Source organism: Pristiophorus japonicus, chromosome 12 (genome assembly GCF_044704955.1).
Source record: "Pristiophorus japonicus isolate sPriJap1 chromosome 12, sPriJap1.hap1, whole genome shotgun sequence".
NCBI lineage: Eukaryota > Metazoa > Chordata > Chondrichthyes > Pristiophoridae > Pristiophorus > Pristiophorus japonicus.
In genome coordinates this window covers 167,305,948-167,328,198 of record NC_091988.1, presented here as the reverse complement: position 1 = coordinate 167,328,198, position 22,251 = coordinate 167,305,948, and the positions used below count along the sequence as shown (strand labels likewise).

General features: G+C 43.1%; 1 protein-coding gene across 2 annotated transcripts in view; it reads left to right on the top strand.

The window, feature by feature from the left end:
* prex1 (phosphatidylinositol-3,4,5-trisphosphate-dependent Rac exchange factor 1) overlaps positions 1–22,251 on the top strand; it is a 230,090-nt gene that overhangs the window by 108,823 nt on the left and 99,016 nt on the right. For both annotated transcript variants that reach the window (XM_070896114.1, XM_070896113.1), the window contains exons 10-11: positions 11,931–12,078; positions 13,889–13,989. In XM_070896114.1, the coding sequence (XP_070752215.1) occupies positions 11,931–12,078; positions 13,889–13,989 (249 nt within the window). The remainder of the gene's footprint in view (positions 1–11,930; positions 12,079–13,888; positions 13,990–22,251) is intronic.

Sequence of the window (22,251 nt, the reverse complement as noted above, 5' to 3'; positions counted from 1 at the left end):
ACTCCAGGTGTGGCCTCACCAATGCCCTGTACAACTGTAGCAACACCTCCCTGCCCCTGTACTCAAATCCCCTTGCTATGAAGGCCAACATGCCATTTGCTTTCTTAACCGCCTGCTGCACCTGCATGCCAACCTTCAATGACTGATGTACCATGACACCCAGGTCTCTTTGCACCTCCCCTTTTCCTAATCTGTCACCATTCAGATAATAGTCTGTCTCTCTGTTTTTACCACCAAAGTGGATAACCTCACATTTATCCACATTATACTTCATCTGCCATGCATTTGCCCACTCACCTAACCTATCCAAGTCGCTCTGCAGCCTCACAGCATCCTCCTCGCAGCTCACACTGCCACCCAACTTAGTGTCATCTGCAAATTTGGAGATACTACATTTAATCCCCTCATCTAAATCATTAATGTACAGTGTAAACAGCTGGGGCCCCAGCACAGAACCTTGCGGTACCCCACTAGTCACTGCCTGCCATTCTGAAAAGTACCCATTTACTCCTACTCTTTGCTTCCTGTCTGCCAACCAGTTCTCAATCCATGTCAGTACACTACCCCCAATCCCATGTGCTCTAACTTTGCACATCAATCTCTTGTGTGGGACCTTGTCGAACGCCTTCTGAAAGTCCAAATATACCACATCAACTGGTTCTCCCTTATCCACTCTACTGGAAACATCCTCAAAAAATTCCAGAAGATTTGTCAAGCATGATTTCCCTTTCACAAATCCATGCTGACTTGGACCTATCATGTCACCTCTTTCCAAATGCACTGCTATGACATCCTTAATAATTGATTCCATCATTTTACCCACTACCGATGTCAGGCTGACCGGTCTATAATTCCCTGTTTTCTCTCTCCCTCCTTTTTTAAAAAGTGGGGTTACATTGGCTACCCTCCACTCCATAGGAACTGATCCAGAGTCAATGGAATGTTGGAAAATGACTGTCAACGCATCCACTATTTCCAAGGCCACCTCCTTAAGTACTCTGGGATGCAGTCCATCAGGCCCTGGGGATTTATCGGCCTTCAATCCCATCAATTTCCCCAACACAATTTCCCGGCTAATAAGGATTTCCCTCAGTTCCTCCTCCTTACTAGACCCCCCGACCCCTTTTATAACCGGAAGGTTGTTCGTGTCCTCCTTCGTGAATACCGAACCAAAGTACTTGTTGAATTGGTCCGCCATTTCTTTGTTCCCCGTTATGACTTCCCCTGATTCTGACTGCAGGGGACCTACGTTTGTCTTTACTAACCTTTTTCTCTTTACATATCTATAGAAACTTTTGCAATCCGTCTTAATGTTCCCTGCAAGCTTCTTCTCATACTCCATTTTCCCTGCCCTAATCAAACCCTTTGTCCTCCTCTGCTGAGTTCTAAATTTCTCCCAGTCCCCAGGTTCGCTGCTATTTCTGGCCAATTTGTATGCCACTTCCTTAGCTTTAATACTATCCCTGATTTCCCTTGATAGCCACGGTTGAGCCACCTTCCCTTTTTTATTTCTATGCCAGACAGGAATGTACAATTGTTGTAGTTCATCCATGCGGTCTCTAAATGTCTGCCATTGCCCATCCACAGTCAACCCCTTAAGTATCATTCGCCAATCCATCTCAGCCAATTCACGCCTCATACCTTCAAAGTTAGCCTTCTTTAAGTTCTGGACCATGGTCTCTGAATTAACTGTTTCATTCTCCATCCTAATGCAGAATTCCACCATATTATGGTCACTCTTCCCCAAGGGGCCTCGCACAACGAGATTGCTAATTAATCCTTTCTCATTACCACTCGGTGTGCCCTTAGCCCCGCAACTTCCTCGGTTGAGGAAGAGGTGACCACAGGTAGATTGGACCCCTGAGTCCCCGAATCCCTCTCCTACACATTTTGTGTTGAGCAGCATGGTTGAAGGTTACCCATCCGATCCTCCTGCATCTTTGTGGTCTCGTCTCCGGTGGTGAGCACCACTTGAACTAAAAGGAGCGACGCTCCAGGGGGCACCTGGGCAACTAGAAAACATAATATAAGAGGTTAGTAGAATAGGAGGGGAGGGCCAGGGTGACATGAGAGTGATTACGCTGCGCAGGCATATGTAGGAGGAGTAACACTACTGCATTAGATATCACCAACAGACATTACATTTAATTAACATGAACAGAAAGTACGGAAACTGCATGGCATTATAATATTTCATGATGCCAGCATTAATTACATTACATTATTCATATAATTTAATGCCATTTCAGTATAATATATTCAATTACCGGGGGTTATACATGTAGCGCCACAACTGGATCTGTACCACCATGCGTGGCCGAGCAATTATGGATCCCAATGAGGGTTGCGGCCCGCTCCTCCTGGATGATGAGCAATAGCAGCTCTGCTGGCCCTCCTTCCATGCGCTGATACTCAGTGCAATTTGCAGATATCTTCTGCAAAGAAGATAAGCTAATTGCTCAGGTACTATTACGGAACACACCAAAATTATAATCCACAATTAGTCATCGCCAATGCTTTTCATCAATGTCCCATTAACGTTATATGGCAGATTTATATTTTAAGTAATGAGTCAGTGCATGATTAAAGTTAGTACTTGCTCTAGCATAAGCAACCAGGTCGTTCCAGTGCTTGCGGCACTAGCTCTGCTCATGATAATCGTGCGTCGCCAATGACACCACCTCGGCGATCTCTGCCCATATGCGTTGGTACACACTCTGGCCCACCCCGGGTCAATTGGCTCCACCTCGTGGCCTCATCCAAAAATCTCTTGGCCCTTTTTCTCCCTCCAACCTCAGCCACCTCACCCTATCACTCATAACAAGTTCCTCAATGTCCACAATTTATATTCGGGATGTCTAATAATTATTTTTAAACTTTAAAGCCTCTCAAAATCTACCTCCGCTTGGTCTGGCTGCAAAGCTAGTGTTTTGCGCGCTCTCTCCCTCCCTTTATCTTCTGCGCAGGTGACCCCTGACCTCCCAAATCATGGGAAAAGATATGTACCGAGAAAAAATATTGCGCATGTGCAGAACGGCTGTTGTTAGGGATTTAGGCCTTGTACGACTGAATAGATCGCGACCGCCCACTTCAGATCGCTACCGCTACGCCCAAATGAAAAAGGCGAAACTCGCGTTTTTAAAAAAAAAAATGGGTGATATTCCGGCAGTTCTTAAAGATTGGACAACCACTATCACCGGAAATATTGCCCATATATGTGCGGTAGCAATCTAAGCCGAAAGTCTCTCCCTATAGTTTTGAACTTAAGGCAGCTTTCTGTCTGAGCAAAGTATTAAACTTGGCTGATTTTGAATTGAATTTATTTCATTGCTTTGTTCTATTTGTGCATCTGTAACTGTTTAAAATGCAGCTGTGTCACTCTAGTTGTGAATGTACTAAAGAAAATGACTATGTATGTGTTGAAGGTTTATCTGGAATAAGCTCTGCAATGACTTAAGTTTCTGCTGTATTCAGAGGACAAGTTCACACACAGTGTTCCTGAATATGTGCCAACTTGCATTTATATAGCATCTTTTAATGCATTGAAAGTCCCAAGGCGCTACATGTAGGATAATGTGAATACTGATTGGTGGTACGAGACATTGACCAAAAGCAGTGTTGTGAAGATTGACTTTGGGAAGGCTTTTTAAAACCATGGGAGCAGTAGAAAGGCAAAGATTATGGGAAGGTGTTGTAAAGCGTAGGCTTTTACGACTGAAGGTTTCACAACCGCTATAGGGTCAAAATCAGAGGTCTGAAGGGAACCGGTTTCAATGCAAGGCTGAACAAATTTGCAGAGCTCGTATAGGATGTGGGCATACAGCGAGTTGTAAGCCAGGATGAAGATTTTGGACTCCAGTTAGGCGGAAGAAAGCCAATGGAAGTTGACCAGGATCGATGCAAAATGCCCGTGATCTAGTGTAGGGTATGATGCAGGTGGCAGAGTTGGTATAGGATAAAGCTTGGGAGTTTGTCTTTGGAAAAAGTCTGAAGGTCAGCAAAAGCTTCATGAGTTTGAGATAGAATGGTGACATAGAAACATAGAAACATAGAAAATAGGTGCAGGAGTAGGCCATTCGGCCCTTCTAGCCTGCACCGCCATTCAATGAGTTCATGGCTGAACATGCAACTTCAGTACCCCCTTCCTGCTTTCACGCCATACCCCTTGATCCCTCTAGTAGTATGGACTTCATCTAACTCCTTTTTGAATATATTTAGTGAATTGGCCTCAACAACTTTCTGTGGTAGAGAATTCCACAGGTTCACCACTCTCTGGGTGAAGAAGTTTCTCCTCATCTCGGTCCTAAATGGCTTACCCCTTATCCTTAGACTGTGACCCCTGGTTCTGGACTTCCCCAACATTGGGAACATTCTTCCTGCATCTAACCTGTCGAAACCCATCAGAATTTTAAACGTTTCGATGAGGTCCCCTCTCATTCTTCTGAACTTCAGTGAATACAAGCCCAGGTGATCCAGTCTTTCTTGATAGGTCAGTCCCGCCATCCCGGGAATCAGTCTGGTGAACCTTCGCTGCACTCCCTCAATAGCAAGAATGTCCTTCCTCAGGTTAGGAGACCAAAACTGTACACAATACTCCAGGTGTGGCTTCACCAATGCCCTGTACAACTGTAGCAACACCTCCCTGCCCCTGTACTCAAATCCCCTCGCTATGAAGGCCAACATGCCATTTGCTTTCTTAACCGCCTGCTGTACCTGCATGCCAACCTTCAATGACTGATGTGCCATGACACCCAGGTCTCGTTGCACCTCCCCTTTTCCTAATCTGTCACCATTCAGATAATAGTCTGTCTCTCTGTTTTTACCACCAAAGTGGATAACCTCACATTTATCCACATTATACTTCATCTGCCATGCATTTGCCCACTCACCTAACCTATCCAATTTGCTCTGCAGCCTCATAGCATCCTCCTCGCAGCTCTCACTGCCACCCAACTTAGTGTCATCTGCAAATTTGGAGATACTACATTTAATCCCCTTGTCTAAATCATTAATGTACAGTGTAAACAGCTGGGGCCCCCGCACAGAACCTTGCGGTACCCCACTAGTCACTGCCTGCCATTCTGAAAAGTCCCCATTTACTCCTACTCTTTGCTTCCTGTCTGACAACCAGTTCTCAATCCATGTCAGCACACTACCCCCAATCCCATGTGCTTTAACTTTGCACATTAATCTCTTGTGTGGGACCTTGTCGAAAGCCTTCTGAAAGTCCAAATACACCACATCAACTGGTTCTCCCTTGTCCACTCTACTGGAAACATCCTGAAAAAATTCCAGAAGATTTGTCAAGCATGATTTCCCTTTCACAAATCCATGCTGACTTGGACCTATCATGTCACCTCTTTCCTAATGCGCTGCTATGACATCCTTAATAATTGATTCCATCATTTTACCCACTACCGATGTCAGGCTGACCGGTCTATAATTCCCTGTTTTCTCTCCCTCCTTTTTTAAAAAAGTGCGGTTACATTGGCTACCCTCCACTCGATAGGAACTGATCCAGAATCAATGGAATGTTGGAAAATGACTGTCAATGCATCCGCTATTTCCAAGGCCCCCTCTTTAAGTACTCTGGGATGCAGTCCATCAGGTCCTGGGGATTTATCGGCCTTCAATCCCATCAATTTCCCCAACACAATTTCCCGACTAATAAAGATTTCCCTCAGTTCCTCCTCCTTACTAGACCCTCTGACCCCTTTTATATCCGGAATGTTGTTTGTGTCCTCCTTAGTGAATACCGAACCAAAGTACTTGTTCAATTGGTTCGCCATTTCGTTGTTCCCCGTTATGACTTCCCCTGATTCTGACTGCAGGGGACCTACGTTTGTCTTTACTAACCTTTTTCTCTTTACATATCTATAGAAACTTTTGCAATCCGTCTTAATGTTCCCTGCAAGCTTCTTCTCGTACTCCATTTTCCCTGCGCTAATCAAACTCTTTGTCCTCCTCTGCTGAGTTCTAAATTTCTCCCAGTCCCCGGATTCGCTGCTATTTCTGGCCAATTTGTATGCCACTTCCTTGGCTTTAATACTATCCCTGATTTCCCTTGATAGCCACGGTTGAGCCACCTTCCCTTTTTTATTTTTACACCAGACAGGAATGTATAATTGTTGTAGTTCATCCATGCGGTCTCTAAATGTCTGCCATTGCCCATCCACAGTCAACCCCTTAAGTATCATTCGCCAATCTATCCTAGCCAATTCACGCCTCATATCTTCAAAGTTAGCCTTCTTTAAGTTCTGGACCATGATCTCTGAATTAACTGTTTCATTCTCCATCCTAATGCAGAATTCCACCATATTATGGTCACTCTTCCCCAAGGGGCCTCGCACAACGAGATTGCTAATTAATCCTCTCTCATTACACAACACCCAGTCTAAGATGGCCTCCCCCCTAGTTGGTTCCTCGACATATTGGTCTAGAAAACCATCCCTTATGCACTCCAGGAAATCCTCCTCCACTGTATTGCTTCCAGTTTGGCTAGCCCAATCTATGTGCATATTAAAGTCACCCATTATAACTGCTGCACCTTTATTGCATGCACCCCTAATTTCCAGTTTGATGCCCTCCCCAACATCACTACTACTGTTTGGAGGTCTGTACACAACTCCCACTAACGTTTTTTGCCCTTTGGTGTTCTGCAGCTCTACCCATATAGATTCCACATCATCCAAGCTAATGTCTTTCCTAACTATTGCATTAATCTCCTCCTTAACCAACAATGCTACCCCACCTCCTTTTCCTTTTATTCTATCCTTCCTGAATGTTGAATACCCCTGGATGTTGAGTTCCCAGCACTGATCATCCTGGAGCCACGTCTCTGTAATCCCAATCACATCATATTTGTTAACATCTATTTGCACAGTTAATTCATCCACCTTATTGCGGATACTCCTTGCATTAAGACACAAAGCCTTCAGGCTTGTTTTTTTAACACCCTTTGTCCTTTTAGAATTTTGCTGTACAGTGGCCCTTTTTGTTCTTTGCCTTGGGTTTCTCTGCCCTCCACTTTTTCTCATCTCCTTTCTGTCTTTTGCTTTTGTCTCCTTTTTGTTTCCCTCTGTCTCCCTGCATTGGTTCCCATCCCCCTGCCATATTAGTTTAACTCCTCCCCAACAGCACTAGGAAACACTCCCCCTGGGACATTGGTTCCATCCGGTTTGTACTGGTCCCACCTCCCCCAGAACCGGTTCCAATGCCCCAGGAATTTGAATCCCTCCCTGCTGCACCACTGCTCAAGCCACGTATTCTTCTGCGCTATCCTGCGATTCCTACTCTGACTAGCACGTGGCACTGGTAGCAATCCCGAGATTACTACTTTTGAGGTCCTACTTTTTAATTTAGCTCCTAGCTCCTTAAATTCGTTTCGTAGGACCTCATCCCTTTTTTTTTTAAACCTATGTCGTTGGTACCAATGTGCACCACGACAACTGGCTGTTCTCCCTCCCTTTTTAGAATGTCCTTCACCCGCTCCGAGGGGCAGAGGTGAGCACTGTTGCAGAATTAAGCTATCTTGACGGTTAAGATATGAGATTTTGAACTCCACTTGGGATAGAGAGGGTTAGTAGTGGTCAGATATCTGGGTTAGACCGATTGATGATGGACTCTTTGTTTCAGGACCCAGATTATTGTTGAGAAGTGTGGGCTGAATTGGAGGGAAAGGGAACTAGATCTGGCTGGTGTACGGAGGGTAATCTGAGCTGTCCGGGGGTTGCAGAAACACAAACTCGCAGTTAAGTTGTGCTCCGGATTCAGCCATGCTTTATTTTCTTGGACCAGTTTCAACCATTTGTATGTGTGGCACTCGCCCCACTGAGGCATAGTGCTGGCTCACTGTGATTTTTCCTTTTTTCGCCCCCATGCCATTTTCCTGTGTGGATTCACTCTGCAGACTTGGGCAATTTCTCTCGATGAATTTCTCTCCAAATGAAATTATCTCTGCTTCAGTTTCAGTATCCTCGAACTTCTTTGCCTCCACTGAAACTTCTTGCATTCTGTGAGAACTCTGGTTAGAGTTTTCTGGCTTAGATTTACTCCATGTTCCTGAATTCTGTCTATTGAATGCATGCAGTATTCCTCATGCAAAAATCTTTGCTTCACTGCGATTCATCTTGTGTTCCTTCTTTGCCCAATCTCAGATTTCTGGAAACCTTAACTTTTATGTTACTTGTGCTCTCCTCTCGACAATCGATAATCATTGATTTTTCCCAAGTTATCAGAGAAAGATAAATGACTGACTATTCTTTACATTTGATGTATACTTTGTGATTCAAGCAGAGACTCCGTTGTGCAGGGTTGACGTGAGACAGATGAAGGGATACAGTCAATCATTGTTTTTTTTCTGATTGCGTTGCATGCAACGAGATTGCCTCATTAATTTTAAATACTTTATGTATTGCTCCTCCTCCATCAATTGTGATGGTTCATTTCAAGGTTTGATTGATGTGTTTGGCAAATCAGATGGTGTCCCTTATGTACTTGTTTAAAACAAAAAGCTGAAGTTCGAAGTATTGGTTGTAATTTACCTTCAGAGTCCTCTCAGAACTTTAACAAAAAGCAAAGAACTTGATCAGCAGAGTGATAGCTGTGGCAATCACCACACATGCGTCGTCTAAATAGTTGCTTGGCCATAATTTATTTTTGTTTTAAGAAGTTTGTAAATTTTGCACCAAACAGTTACTTAGCACCTACTTTTTAGTCACATGTTTAATTGGAGTGCATGTGGTCTGCTATGTCATGTCGGAGTTTGACCAGAGCTATGACATTTGGAAATGGAATTCACTTTGCAAATTAGTACTTGTGATCCAGGCATCATTACAGAATTAAAAACTGAAAATGCTGTGAATATTCAGCAGGTCGGGCAGCATCTGTGCAGAGAGAAACAGTCAGGTCGATGACCTTTTGACAGGAGTTAACTCATGAGCAGAGGCTATGGCAGACAGATCTACTGTCTGACAGATCTAATAGTTGGAGATCTTGTCAGTGGCCTAAGGTTGAATCCTAGTCTTTCAGTGTTGCACCTTTCTGAGCATATTTGATCTTCTCTTGCTCAGGTTATGAGGCTGAGTGTCATACACCAGTGTAGAAGTCTTGGAACGAGAGAAAGCTGTCTAAGCTGTTGTCTCACCCCAAAATATCCATCTCTGGTTAATTGTACTGTAATATGCAAGGTTTGAGGAAACCTCTGGATGAGCCATTCCTGCTAATTTGTTGAAAGAGGACATCTGAACAAGTTAGGTTAAGGTGTAAGGGGCATGGAGGAGGACAGTGTGAACAAGGATTAAAATGTTTATTTTTATTTTTGTAGACTTAGTTTTCTTTCCCTGATTAGAAACCCATCTGCACAGAATGAGAATTTTTAATGAATGAAATGGGACTTTCTGTACCACAAATCTATAGTGTGCCTACTTGCATGTTTCACATACCTCAGCCTGCAGCTGACTTTGTAGCACTGAAATTGAAAGCCAGGTCCCAGGTAAAGTGCAGTGGCTGTGTGTCAGTAAAGGGAAAATGACAGGAACCTGGGATATACAAAAATTGCACACCAAGGTCTAACTATACATACCAGAGACTCTAATTTACTTAGTTGTTGGAGGGCAGTAATCGACTTCCTGTTACTTAAAAAAACAATAAAAATTGTTGCATTCTGTATCCTCTCCACATGACCATGTTTTGAGACAAGAAATGAATGAAACTTTTCAAGAATTTTGGTTCCGAAATAAACATCTGCTGTAATGAATTCTAGCTTCATTGAAAGTGACTGATAGTGTGTCCAAAGTGCAAACTTGTGTCTATTGCTAGCACCACTGAGCTCCATACATTTCCAGGAAATGAATGCAGACTTTTAGTTCTACAGTGGAGCCCAATTGAAGAGGGAGAGTCCTACTGCAGGGGTTATATATTTAGACGGGATAGTTTTTGTAACATTAAGAAATTTAACACAGCAGAGTGCTGGCTGAAATTGGATTCCGCTGATTTGTTGCATTTTGTACATTAGCTTTCCTCCCCAAATTGATGATCACATTTTCATCATAGGCAGTCCCTTGGAATCGAGGAAGATTTGCTTCCACACAAAAAAAAATCATTTTTAGTTGATTATTGAGCTCATTACTCCCAAACACACTGCTCAAATACTGGTACTTGCGGTATCTCCATTTATTGTACTGATCAAATACTGTAACCTCTGAATTCCAGCATCGCTGTACATCGTGGTTACAGTGCACCTTGAGCGTACTCGGTTTGCCTAATGGGGAGTACTCACCTTTCCCTCTAGGGGTAAACCCCATTGACCTAAATCCAGAGCTTGTATGCAGGATGGCAGAATTCATGCTTGGTTTACCCCCTTAGTGTTCATGTACTGCTGCATTTAACCAGCTAAATTATGTAACCCATCAGGCATGGCATTGCTCAGCCTTGCTGCTTCATGTACAGTTAGGATCACCCTATATGTTCGCTCTGGACTTCACTCCCGAAACCTCTTTGCCTCTTCCACCTCTCTCTCCTTTAAGACCTACCTCTCTGACCAAGCTTTTCGTTACTTGGCCTAATGTCTCCTCCTTTGGCTCGATTAATATTTTCTGTCTAATTAGGCTTCTGTGAAGCACTGTGGGCTGTTCTACTACATTAAAAGGTGCTATATAAATGTAAGTTGTTGGGATACCAGCTAGTTCAGTGAGATGCAACCCAGCATACAGAGAGGGGTCTGTCCTTCTGGGTTTCATTCATGAGGCAGGTCGGCTCGAGAATGAGCAGAACTGTGAAGCTCCCCAGCTTGGATATGATTGGAGTCTGCCACAGGAGGCTGACTTGGTTTCAAATTGGTATGGCTCGGCATGTATTCTGGGAGTCATCTGAATCCTCATGAGGCCTCCCTTTCTGTTACCACTGCGCCCCCTGCCCCCTACCCTAGCCAAGGGTAGTCACGAGTTAATCATCAGACAATTGGAAGATGTGAGTTTGAGGTTGCGCTAGGTGGAGAGCAGGAATCACCAGTATCACATAAGCACCCTGACGAGTAGCGCAGCTCGTCACCAATTGTATAAGCACATTGCCACCATCTTCCTGATCACAGCGTGCATAAGCGAAAGATGGCTGCAGCTGTTGAAGGTGTGGAACTAGCAACTTGCATTGTAACCGTAGCAGGCACTGAGCCCTGGTTGAGTGTATGTTCATACTTGGCCTGAAGGTAAAGCCTTTCAGCTGTTGTCCAAAATCTCACTTTCCTTAGATTTCATGAGCAATATTGATGGGTATGTACTTTTCGCATGATGATAGGATCTGCACAGGCAGTTAGCTTTGTTTCTGCCACCTTGATATTTTGGGCATTTAAGTTCAGTGCTAAATCCAGGTCCAGCTGACGAATTCTGACTTGAGATTGACTCTTCTCTTTCAAGCTGCCCTTCTATTTTTCTGCCATAAATCCATCTGTTTGATCCTGGATATCATTTAGAGTCAGAGGAAGCCTTTGCATTGTATGCCTTGGAATGCTAAATGATGCGGCAGAACTGTCTGAGCTTGTTTTATAAGCCAGAAGCTTGGGACTGCAATAGGACCTTTTGAAGTATAATTGGCATGAGTATAGTGCAGTTTGTTGTTTGGAGGTTGGTATTGGCACATTGTTCAAACTGTGAAGGGAACTTTACCCTACATTTAACTTGTGCTTGTACCTAGCCCATGATTGCTTAGTGAGAATGAATGTTCTGTTCTGTGTTGACATGCCTTGATTACAAAAAAAAAAGCACCCAAAAGCTGTAATTTAAACAAAATGCTAATTTATATTCAATGGTATTCGAATGTAGAGTTGAACACTTAATTTGTTTTCCATTTTTAAGCAACTCATGGCGTGAAATCATTCACTGCCAAGCTTGGTCTATGAATTGGTCGTGTGATGTTCTCTAACCTTTGATTTCTAGGTCTGAAGTTGGGCATGGAGCGTGATGCATATGTCATGATCTCTGAGAAGGGAGAGAAGCTCTATCACATGATGATGAGCAAGAAGGGAAATCTTATAAAGGACAGGAGGAGAAAGCTCTCTATTGTCCCGAAGTGCTTTTTTGGCAAGTAAGGCAACATTCATTTTCATGTCCTATTCATGCAACTTGAAAGACTATACACTTGATTTCCTGAAGACTTCATTTTGGTTTGCCAAATCAGATATAATTTGATGGGCCCTAATTGCAAAGACATTACTATCTATTATTCAAGCAACAGCAATTAATCATTTTTGTCTTGCTGCACGCTTAGTGGAGATTGCGTGGTGTAGCAAAGCCACATATTTTCCATCACACTAACATAAAAATTGCAGAGAACACAACTAAATGTTTTATAAACACTTTTTAAAAAGAATGTTACTGCACACACAGCTTGTGTTAGTTAGATGTATATTAATCCAGGTCATACTACATTCAATTATAAATCATCAGGAAACTTATGCTATGGTAACTGCATTGCATAGTAAATTAAACCTGCTGTAATTGGATTGTATGCGTTCTGCTGAATGTGGTAATTTGTTTTCTGTATCTGCTCCATAAAGTACATGTTGCATTGAGAATTATCTTGCCAATGACATTGAATTGAGAGTATGAAAGATCCCTAGTGTATAATCACTGTAGATAGCGAGTTACAGTTTTCTACTGCACGAGCGGAAAACACATTTGGAACTACATCAACAATGATTTCATTTGTATGTTACAAGAACCTTAAATGGGTCCTCAGATAATTTCTGTTTTTTTTCCTGCTGCTAATTGTAAAGTGTTGCATAACATTTGTGAAATAATTTATCTTTGAATTTTGCACGAGAACATTTGTACAAAGACTGAACTGACCAATGATGCGAATATAAATTAAAAGATTTAAATAGATGTTGCCCCTGCATTATGAATCTAATTGGGTCTCTTGAAGAAATAGGGAGATGAAAATGTAAGTGTAGGCTTTCAACTATATCATCTATGAGAGAATACAAGCTCTACTGTTCCCTTCAAATGCACTACTTAAAAAAAAAAAACCCTCCAATAATGAAAATGTCATCTGGTTTAGATATTCACCTGTCTGTCTATGACCTCATGGCATCAGTGATATCCTATGTATAACAACTGCTGATGGTATAGACTTGTTCGTTATTGTCTATGGTTAAATGCCTCAGATTGGTTCATACCAATTGGTGCAACTGAGTAACCTGATGGAAATGCTGAAAGGATATTTCATTAACCATTAAATATGACAGTCAAAATTTTGAAATGTTTATCCTTTTTTGCACATAATTTGGATGTACTTGCAGTCAACATGCGTTGCTAGTTGCTGTGTGTCAAAAGGTAATGTTTGAGTGAAAAACTGAAATTTGTTTTTGGCTTTTGAAAATGCTACTGACTGGCTGTGGGCCAAATTCAACATAAAAGAAGCCTCATCTGTTTAAGAATTAGGCACTTGTCAGAGCTTATGCATTGTGCCAAAGGAATTCTTGGGTTTATGTACTTCAGATGAAAACTAGGTCTCAGAAATGAGCATGCAGCTTAAATTTTTTTTAAAGCTATAGTAGCTTGCCTGTTGACTGAAGACATTAACTTTTTAAAAAACTAATTTATGATAAAAGCTCGATTTAAAAAAAAAAAAAAAATAATTATCCAATTAAAATTTATAGACTTTAGCGTTTTTCAGTAAAGTCCTCATTTATAAACAGCCATGTAATTCATTTAATACCTTGAGGCTTCTTGTGCAGATTTTAATCAGATCATATATGAACATTCAGCATGAAGTTTTGTATTGCATGTAAACTGTATGTGTGCAAATTGTATTTGTACCATTCAAATACTGGAGATAATTACTTGCCTTTGTGCTAGCTGTATGAAGTTCTTGTTGAATATTGTGTTTCCAGTGAGTTTGTTTCCTGGCTGATGGAAATAGGAGAGATCAGTAAAGCCGAGGAAGGAGTGAATCTGGGTCAAGCATTGCTCGAGAATGGCATCATTCATCATGGTGAGTACATCCATGCAAACTTTTAAAGTGCATTGCAAAGGAAGGCTGCGCTTTTCATTGAGGTCTGAGGCTGCTGTCAATGATGTGCCTTGAAATGATCCAACTCAAATGAACTGGATAAATTTGCTGGCAATCTGAGTGAACACAGCTTCACTTAAAGGGGAATTTCATTCACTCCAGTTGTCAGATTCACTCGAGTTGTTATAAAATGCATACAAACTGTGCTTTTCATTAAAAAGTGTAAAATTTTTCTTGACCAGTCTCACCTAGTGCAATATCTTGTGCAGTTTATATCTAGCGACTATTTCCTCATAGCGCAGAGCCGTTCACAGTGCTATTTGTGAGTATCTCCACATAGTACAATGTCTTGTACAATGTAAACATGGGAAATTCATTTAACAATTGCTCTCTCTCCCTCCCAATGCACATATGGACACATGCATACAAGGAAGGGTCACACATCCAAAAGTGTTGCGTGATGTGGGGTAACTTTAACCAAACCCACCTTGTGGGTATTTGACTGCATCAACTGGCCTGCCATTTTACACCCCGCCCGATTGTACTTTCCATTGACTTCAATAACCATCTAATAACATTAACTTCAGCTACTGAATAACGTTGAAGAATTGCACTTGCAGCTAATTAGTGTTTCCTCACATCTTTCAAAGTGCTCACAGGGAAAAGTGGCAGCCATTTTGTGCACAGCAATATACCACAAGCAGCGATAGGAAGACTGATGAATTAAACTATTCTTGATGGTATTGGTTCATGTGTTGCTCTCAGCTTAATTTTAAACATTCAGTTTACAATTTAATTGGGAAAGAAGTAGTTTAATGTTCACTAATTGGAATAGCAACCACTTTCATTAAAAACAAATCAACGTTTTCTAATTGACATTTTAAAATAAAACAATTATCCAACACATTGTGTTAGATTCTATAGGGCACTAATGTTTTTTACAGAAAATATTTCAGGTAGAGTGACCTGATGGAGATTTTCAAGAATACAAAAAGTTACAGCAAGGTGAAAAGTTAAAAAATTATAAGGGAATTTTAAAAGGTACTCACAAAAAAGGGATTAGAATATAGAATCTCAGCCTCAATCTACTATTAAATAGTTCAGACAATTTTTTTTTTAAATTTGTGAAGAATATTAGATTGTCTAGAAAGTGAGCAAGAAGATGGAATTTATCTAGTTGGCTGAGGAGTAAAACACTGGCACAGGATCGGAGAGATCAGTGGCCTGTTTCGTGCTTTAACATTCTATGATTCCATGAACATTTACCAATTGTGTCCACCCTGGTAAATGGCAGAGTTGAAGTTGAATGGTTGCTTTTTAGGGATCGATTTCAAGCTGGCTTGAAATTTATTGAGAAAACCACAATGGTTGCAGAAGAAGTCTTTACCAATTAAACAATTTCTACCATTCTCTTAGTTTTGTTCTAAATGATTGACTTTTGGACCAATTTCTTCTCTGGTCTTGAAACGAGGGCAACAGAGGAGTTGTGATGCTATACCCAGATATCTCATGGCTGTGATGGGCTATGAAAAGAGCAAAGGGAATGGTGAGAAAATGCAGATAGATTTGTTTTGGATCCCAGGTATTTGTCAAAAACCATTATAATCCTAGAAAGTCTCCATGCTAAGCTACTGACAGATCTACATAAGTGGAGTTGCTGTTTCTCTGATGTGGAGGGCACACACTCTCCCTGGAGGGACACACTCCATTTGAACCCAGCGAACTTGACTCTTGCTAGCCTGTGCTTAGGGATCGCCAAGTATGCACAAGGAGACTGTTGGAGTTTAACCAGCAAAACCACACAACTTAATGGAACAGGGCACTGTTGTCCAGCTGGAACCTGCCTACAATTTGGGGTATTGGCTTGATGAGTAATCTAGAGCTAAATGGGAAGAATCTCTGTTCCCAGTAACAGATCGCTACGTTCTAACTATAGCCCTGGCTGACTGAACAATGTTCTGGAATACTACAGACCTGCTTGGCTTCGATTTTGGATTACTGCAGCAATGGGGAGAAGGGATAAGGACCGCAAGTTGTTAATAGGTGATTGAGATGAATTATTAATGGAGCTGCTTTTACAAAACAAAAAAAAAGATAGCTTGGCATTAAAATTGAGTGCTAATGGAAGGAAGTGAATTGATGAAATTAGACCTGGGTACGAAGACTCATGAGGAAATAATAGAATCAAAGGGGTCAAGTTTCGGCCTGAGTTGCTCCTACTTTTTTGGAGCAACTGGTTTAGAATGAAGTATCTTAGAAATTGCAATTCTCGGCATTTAGTTTGCTCCAGTTCTAGTCAGTTAGAACAGTTTCATTTTGGAACAGATTTTTTTTTCAAAAGGAGGCGTGTCCGGTCACTTACGCCTGTTTTGAAAGTTTAGGCAGTGAAAACTTACTCCAAACTAACTTAGAATGGAGTAAGTGCAGATTTTTGTATGCTCACAAAAACCTTGCCTACACTTTACAAATCAGGCGTACGTTACAAATCAGGCGGAGGGGAGGGGGGGGGGGCGGAGGAGGGGAGGAGAAGGGAAATAATTAAATTCTACAAGCATTCAACAGTCTTACTTATACAAATTAAGAGCCATCCTGAATAAAAAATTATAAACAAAGCAAAGACAAAATATTGAATATTCCTATCTTTGAGAAGTAGCAGCAACCTTCGAGCTGCGGTGTTTCAGGCAGGCCGCCTTTCCATGGAGGAGACAGGGGCGGCGGCAGTGGCTGACGGCAGCCGAAGAAAAACAGCAAGCAGCCTTCCAGCTGCGAGGGAGACTGAGGCCATTTGGCCAGGGACAGGGAGAGGCAGCCAGATAGCCAGGTTAAAAGTTAAATTTGCAGAATGGGTGCTGCATTGTCAACACCACGGATTATGCAATGATTCGCCAGCAATTCACTGCATAGGAGAGAATTGATTCGAGCTCACCACACCGTAGGCTGATGGGCAGGAGACCTTACCCACGTTGGCAATATCGAGCCAGGCGCTCATACCTGGACATGAGCGAGGCTGATTGTATCAAAAGGCTGCGTTTCCGCAGAGAAGTTGTCGCTGAGGTCTGATATGCTGAGAGCAGATTTTCAGCCCAGAAGCAGAACGCCAACTGCCTTGTCTGTTGAAGTGAAGGTATCAGCTGCACTTGCCTTCTATGCCTCAGGATCGTTTCAGGCTACAACTGGAGAAGTGTGCGCCATCTCTCAACGTGCAATACGTGCCTGCGTTTACCAGGTCATGGCTGCACTGTATGCGTGGAGGAATGGCTTCATCAATTTCCCAATGACCGCACAAGCGATCCATGAGAGGGCTGTGGGCTTCTTCAGGATTGCCGGCTTCCCAAAGATACAGGGCTGCATTGATTGTACTCACATAGCCTTGCGAGCACCTGTGGAGGATTCCGAGCAGTAAATGAATAGAAAAAGTTTCCACTCCATCAATATGCACCTCGTGTGTGACGACAAGCAGCGCATCATCTGAGTCGATGCTAGATACCCTGGTAGCACCCATGATGCGTTCATCCTACGCGACAGCTTTATATCTGACATGTTTGAGCAGCAGCCAGAAGGGCAGAGCTGGCCACTGGGAGACAAAGCATACGGCCTGACCACCTGGCTCATGACGCCCACGTGTGACACGGACAGAATCTGACCGTCAATACAACATTGCGACACGCAGCATCATTGAGAGGACCATTGGCATATTGAAACAGCATTTCCAATGCCTGGACCATTCCGGAGGCCACTTGCAATACTCTCCTCAGATTGTCGGTCACTTCACTGTTGTGTGCTGCATGCTCCATAACTTAGCCATCATGAGGCAGCAGGAGCTGGTAGTGGAACCAGAAGACCCATGTGAGGGTCCAGTGCATGATAGTATTACAGAAGAGCAGGATATAGATGATGATGACGATTAGGAAAGCATGCAAGTGCCTGATGCCGGAGCATGAGGTCGGAGGAGGGCCGTCCATCGTGCTCCTTTAACGATTACTCGGGCCCAGTGCCAGCAGCTCATCCGTGAACACTTCATTACTGATGCCTGAGGGCTCTGCGACCACTGTTGCACATGGACATGTTTATTCTTTGCAGTTATTCCTACGTTGTGTTGTGTTAATGGAAGATGATTCAGTTTTAATCAAAAAATATTTTATTGAAAAGTTAACGTCACTGTAATAAAATATTTGTCTCAAACTTTACTTTATAATATGATCTTGAAGATCACTTTTAAACTTCAAGATCACTTTTTAAATGCAAAATTAAATAAGATACAAAATGTGAGAGCAGTTACACTATGAGCACTTAAAAACCCTAAGATCACTTATAAGTTGCAAAGTTACAAAACTTACAAAACAATTTCAATTTGAAAAATGTTACTAGAGCTACATCAAGAACAAGAACAAAAGCAGCAAAGAAAGGCTGCAACCATCTCTCATTCACATCTCCGTGAATGTTCACTTCTTCATGGGGGTGTCATTTGATTGGCGGGGCTGTGTGCCCTTATTGCAGCAGCTACCTCCCTGACGGCCTGTGCCGTTAATTGCATTCCCTCCCTAAGCTCCCGTGTCATTACTGCTATTTCTCCCATCAGGACTGTCATCTCTTCACCCACTGCACTGATGCTACCGATGAGTGATCGGGTAAGCTCATTGGTCTCCATACCCAATGCCACAACCTGAGCTGCATCTGTTGCACGCTGCATCTCAGGAGAGTGTGTCTCCAATCTCCTTGTCCTCTGCCTGGGTCTGCCTCGTGGCACCACTACACTGGGAGGCGCGGGCTGGGATGGAGGGACGCTTTGTGTTCCAGACGGCAGTACGAGAGAGAGAGGCACGGGCTGGGACGGTGGGGCGCTTGGTGTTCCAGATGACAGCACTCGAGTGCGAGCCGTGGACTGGGATAGAAACATAGTGGGTGAATGGGTGTAAACTGCTCCATTATATCACCAGCACCACTGGGACCCGCAACACAGAATCAAACCCATGGAAGGTGGAACCAGAACCTATGCAAGGGGTTGAAACTCTGATGCCCCTTAATGGGGGCTCATAAACATTAATTTGGAAGCTCTCCCCTGTCGACATTCAGTCGTCGCCGCCATCATCCAGTCTGGATCATCCGCACCTGGTTGTACTGGTTCTTGTTCTGTATCTTCAGGATCCTCAGGGTTGGCAGCAGCAGCAGCATCATCATCTGCAAAATACATCAGAACAGTCAAATGTTTAACAGCAAGGGAGGGGGCAGGATGGATGACATGAGTACTCTCACACATAGCAGGCCAGGCAGTAGGTTGATTTGCAGGACCACAATGCATTTTCAGGACTTACCCTCTTCCTCGCATGCGGGCCCAGCTTGTGCTGTACTGATTGCTTTTCTCCATGTACGACTCATCATAGCAGCTACCCTCTGTTCCAAGGCTGTCAGTGGATGCAGATTGGGCGTACCTCGTCCTGTTCGAGTTGCTTCCCTTTTGTTGTGGGCCAATTTCTTCTGCAAAGAGTAAAATATAACTTTTTACAGAGTGTGTCTTTCTGCAGGGTGGGACATACAGATAGTCACATTACAATTATGATTACATTAAAAATGGAAAATATTACTTACACTAACTACTTGACCAAAGTTGCGCCATTTCTTTGTACACTGGCTTCCAGATCTCATGGTATGCACCACTGCGCAGTAATCTTCTGCAACTTGGTTCCAGCGTTTCTTCATTTCTTTCGGTGGCACTTTTATGTGACCTCTGTTGCTGGTATCGAGCTCCTGCCATCTCTGCTCAATGATGTTGACTAATATTTCCACTTCCTCATGCAAGAAATTCTTTGTTCTCAGTGGACGTTGTTCCATTGCTGTATTGAATTGACACTGTTATTTTTCAAAACACACATTCCTTATTTTGCATGCACCAATGCAATATCTGTTCTGGAAGTTTAGCAGTGAAAAGCAGCACTCACTGATTTCAGCAAGTGATTTATTTAACAGTGCTGCTAAAAGCACTCCTTCAGATACAAAAAAAAAATCACCAAAATTCAATCCCAAGCCTTTCCAGGAGTCCACGAGACAAATCAACACTTTAAGTCCCTTTAAAAATGGCCGAGTGCCAATGTTTCTGGGCTACTGCGCATGCGCGCGCACTCCAACGCACACGCACAGGGCTGCTGGCACGACGTTGCCTCATTTAACTTAGCCCCCCCCCCCACTTGCAGAATCAGCGCGACTCTGTGGCTCCACCCCCCGCTGCTGTCTGCGCGCCGCGCCGCGCCGAGCTCCCAGGGACCAGCAAGGAGCCGGAGAATTAAGAGGTATTTTTCTGTCGCATTTTTAGGCGCGAGAAATGGGCATCCAGGTCGGGGCTGCGCTGTTCTAGGCGCGGCCCGAAACTTGACCCCATTGAAACTGAGAAGTAATATCCTTGAAGAATCGATTTTAAATGAAGGAATTGAATGCCTAATTAATTGCTAGAATTCCTTTTCTTGTTAAAATTGTCTGCAACTGGGTAAAATAGTCTGTGAAATGACGATGTGCTGTTCAGTACCTTTACCTCAAAGTTGTACATGTTCTAGTGCAGCATGTACTCTATCTACATGATTAAGTGTTTCGGCTATCGAAGCTAAGGCAGACCAATTTAATTTGGGTGTGGCTTGATCTAAAGCATCTCTGCTGCAGCCATGTCGAATTACTATGATGATGATGATCATTCTTCAAGGAAAATTAAACCTTTGAATTGCCTTTGTTGCTTCACTTTTAATTGGCAGCTTTTATACAACTTCACCATTGGGCAGAGGAAGAGAGAGACACAGCATTTCACCTGCAAGTTGTCTTCTAAACTTGGAGAGCATCTTCTTTACATGCATGCCATTGCTGTTTATTCATCTGAACTTGCCTCTTCTGGCTTGCAGAGGGATGTCTTTAAACCATAACATTGCCTCATGTATAGCAGAGCAACTTTGCATGGCATAACCCCAGAATAAAATGGCTGAAGTAAAAGTACCGATTTGGAGACTATATTGGCAATAATCAGCTAAATTTGAAGCTACCAATTTAAATTTTATCCCTTCAAGACCTCGCCCATTTCTATCTCCTAACTTCCTACAACTGTCTGAGATCTCTGCTCCAACCTCAATTTCCATTGGTGGCTGTGTCTTCAGTTGCCTACCCCAAACTCTGGAATTCATAGAAACATAGAAACATAGAAAATAGGTGCAGGAGTAGGCCATTCAGCCCTTCTAGCCTGCACCGCCATTCAATGAGCTCATGGTTGAACATGCAACTTCAGTACCCCCTTCCTGCTTTCTCGCCATACCCCTTGATCCCCCGAGTAGTAAGAACTTCATCTAACTCCCTTTTGAATATATTTAGTGAATTGGCCTCAACAACTTTCTGTGGTGGAGAATTCCACAGGTTCACCACTCTCTGGGTGAAGAAGTTTCTCCTCATCTCGGTCCTAAATGGCTTACCCCTTATCCTTAGACTGTGACCGCTGGTTCTGGACTTCCCCAACATTGGGAACATTCTTCCTGCATCTAACCTGTCTAAACCCGTCAGAATTTTAAACGTTTCTATGAGGTCCTCTCTCATTCTTCTGAACTCCAGTGAATACAAGCCCAGTTGATCCAGTCTTTCTTGATAGGTTAGTCCCACCATCCCGGGAATCAGTCTGGTGAATCTTCGCTGCACTCCCTCAATAGCAAGAATGTCCTTCCTCAAGTTAGGAGACCAAAACTGTACACGATACTCCAGGTGTGGCCTCACCAATGCCCTGTACAACTGTAGCAACACCTCCCTGCCCCTGTACTCCAATCCCCTCGCTATGAAGGCCAACATGCCATTTGCTTTCTTAACCGCCTGCTGTACCTGCATGCCAACCTTCAATGACTGATGTACCATGACACCCAGGTCTCGTTGCACCTCCCCTTTTCCTAATCTGTCACCATTCAGATAATAGTCTGTCTCTCTGTTTTTACCACCAAAGTGGATAACCTCACATTTATCCTCATTATACTTCATCTGCCATGCATTTGCCCACTTACCTAACCTATCCAAGTCACTCTGCAGCCTCATAGCATCCTCCTCGCAGCTCACACTGCCACCCAACTTAGTGTCATCCGCAAATTTGGAGATACTACATTTAATCCCCTTGTCTAAATCATTAATGTACAGTGTAAACAGCTGGGGCACCAGCACAGAACCTTGCGGTACCCCACTAGTCACTGCCTGCCATTCTGAAAAGTCCCCATTTACTCCTACTCTTTGCTTCCTGTC